The sequence below is a fragment of the Bactrocera latifrons genome, unplaced genomic scaffold (assembly GCF_001853355.1).
Source record: "Bactrocera latifrons isolate USDA-ARS-PBARC rearing strain unplaced genomic scaffold, ASM185335v1 scaffold_213, whole genome shotgun sequence".
Lineage (NCBI taxonomy): Eukaryota > Metazoa > Arthropoda > Insecta > Diptera > Tephritidae > Bactrocera > Bactrocera latifrons.
Genome location: NW_017535664.1, coordinates 327,755 through 330,387, shown reverse-complemented (window position 1 = coordinate 330,387; position 2,633 = coordinate 327,755). Strand labels below are relative to the sequence as shown.

The 2,633-nt window shown below is 33.1% G+C and overlaps 1 protein-coding gene across 1 annotated transcript in view; it reads left to right on the top strand.

Moving 5' to 3' along the window:
• The first annotated feature begins 2,093 nt into the window (after positions 1–2,093).
• LOC108968399 (acetyl-coenzyme A synthetase) overlaps positions 2,094–2,633 on the top strand; it is a 29,259-nt gene continuing 28,719 nt past the window's right edge. The window contains exon 1 of the mRNA XM_018932426.1: positions 2,094–2,540. Coding sequence (XP_018787971.1) covers positions 2,230–2,540 — 311 coding nt within the window. The 5' untranslated portion in view covers positions 2,094–2,229. The remainder of the gene's footprint in view (positions 2,541–2,633) is intronic.

The following is a 2,633-nucleotide window of genomic DNA, read 5'->3' as shown; positions in this document are numbered from 1 at the left end:
TATATCTGACTCTTTTAGTTTTAGGACTTACAAACAACCGTTATGTGAACAAAACTATAATACTCTCTTTAGCAACTTTGTTGCGAGAGTATAAAAATAAAGTTTATAATTTTTAAATGCTACTTGTCAATAGTAGATAAAATAATGTGGGAAGTTATATTAGGACAAGGTAGTGTTGACTCAATTTAGTCCGTTTGAAGCACAAAGACATACTATAATATTATCAGATAAAGATTATCTGTGAATTTCAATGATCAATCTGACGAAGATCTACGAAGTAAAACGTTAACCAGAGAGTCGGAATATAATCCCTATCCAGCATATTTCGAAAATCKTTATATTAGGTATATGGGGGATCAGGGAAGTATTGATCCGATTTCACCCATTTTGGATACACAGAATTACTACAGCAGGAAAAGGATGCTATCTGAATTTATATAGCATATCTCACACATTGACCAATATTTTTACTGGGGTCCATATTATTCAGTTGCCAGGGGCTTTAAGAGATTTTWTTGGATTTGAAAAATTTTTGGCCATAAGGTGGCACATTCTAAAGGCATTATTCGCACATAGTCTTATTCCGTTTTATTAATTGCTTCTTGAATTGTACACTCCACACCATAGCATAAGAATGTCAGATACAAATTTTTCCAAACCGGTCTGTCGGGTCTCGAGATATGTGTTTTTACCTAAAAGTGAGCGGCGCCAACCCGTTTGGTAAACAAAACGATTATAGTTTTTAAAAGATTAGGGTGGAATCGTAGATTCAAGAAAGCTTAAAATACTTATAGTAGAACCTCTTGTAAAACAAAATTTTTACTAAAGTGAAATGTTGGCTACACCATGACAATTGCTTAGTTTTCGATCTTTTCGCCGAGGTCTTTACGCAGTACTCTTCTAGATGTGCGAGTAACTGATATTATCCTTTGAGGCTGCTAGATAGTCGGGTCTCTATCGGCGATAGAGATATCTTCACATTTAGTATTTCTCTCATTGTTTCTCGACATCCGTTTTTTACTGCCCTAGGTTTTGTTTTTAAGTTGTAGATTTAAGATCAGAAACTATTCATTTACAGGGTTGAAATTCCGTAAACTTTAGTAAAATTCATACATAAATTTTAAACGAAAAAAGCTATCAGCAGTCATTCGCAAAGCTGATGAAGGCAGAGAATATTGATTCAAATCATTGAGACTTTCCTTATCAAGCGCTTTTAACCTCAGAACAGAGATTTATGGTTGCGATGAAATGATTTTAGTGTTAAAACAATAAACAAATAAATAAAAAACTTAAAAGAAGATGACAGCATTACTGACAAATTTGCAAATTATGATAGTAAATACAAGCTTCTTTTAAGATTCCACAAACAAATTATTATTATTATTATTTATTTCWTTTGGAAAACTTTCTATTTCATTATATTTATACTCTTAAACTAAACTTTACAGCCTACTCTTAAACACCAAATGCCTTTTTGAATGAGTAGCGAATTTCGTAAATTGTAAGTAATGAGCTTTTTTGAAAAGCTACCGCTAGTAAGAAAKGCGTAGAGCGCAAATTTGGCACTGAAGAGATACGTAGTAAGTATATGTAATGCTTGCCGAAACGCTGCTAAATATCCACTACTCCCTGACTTTAGGGTTGTTTTGGGGTGAGTGCGGTGCATTTGAGGCATATTATATGGCGCTGGGGAGCACATGCTCCCATGCGTGCTTGCTCTTTGCGCAGAGAACCGCTATCAAAATATGACAATAACAACAAGTATAATAAAATAGCGAATAGTGAAAAATCGAAATGTGAATAGCTGTGAGGAATTCAAGTTCAGTACACGCGTAGCGCTCAATCCGTTTGGACGGTGGTGAGAAATAAGCTCGGAAGTCGACGGCAAAACATAATACATAGTATTTGTAATTAATAATAACAAACGTTACAACGACCCCAAACGCGATTATTTAATTGCTGACACAAAGGAATCACATTGCAAAAAAAATAAATAAAATAAATAAAAAATAAAATAAAATAAATAAAAAAAATACAAATTTAAATAAAGGAAATAAATAATTATTGTTTATTAATTAAGGACTGCTTAAGCGGAAAATTTATTGTTTTAATTAAAAACGCCTTATTTTCTAACAAAAGTTGAAATAACTAAAAGATAAAAAGTGTAAGCTAAAAAAATATTAMTTTTTTTTTTGAACAATATTATCAGCGCAACTCAACGTTATCACAATGCCATCGGAAAAATCAATTTACAATCCGAATCCGGCAATCAGCCGTGATGCCTACATATCCAGCATGGCTGAGTATAGAAAATTCTATGAGGAATCATTGGACAATCCAGAGGAATTCTGGATGCGCGTAGCCAAACAATTTCATTGGGAAACACCAGCCGATCCAAAAAAGTTCCTGCAATACAATTTTAATATAAGCAAAGGACCAATTTCCATTAAATGGATGGAAGGTGCTTCCACAAATATTTGCTAYAATCTTTTAGATCGCAATGTACGCAACGGATTGGGCGACACTATAGCCTATTACTGGTAAGCCAAWTGACAAGCAATAAGCAAAGAACATAAATTAAAAATTCATAATAATAAAAATAAATATAAATGTATAGAAAGTCGGAGCACTAA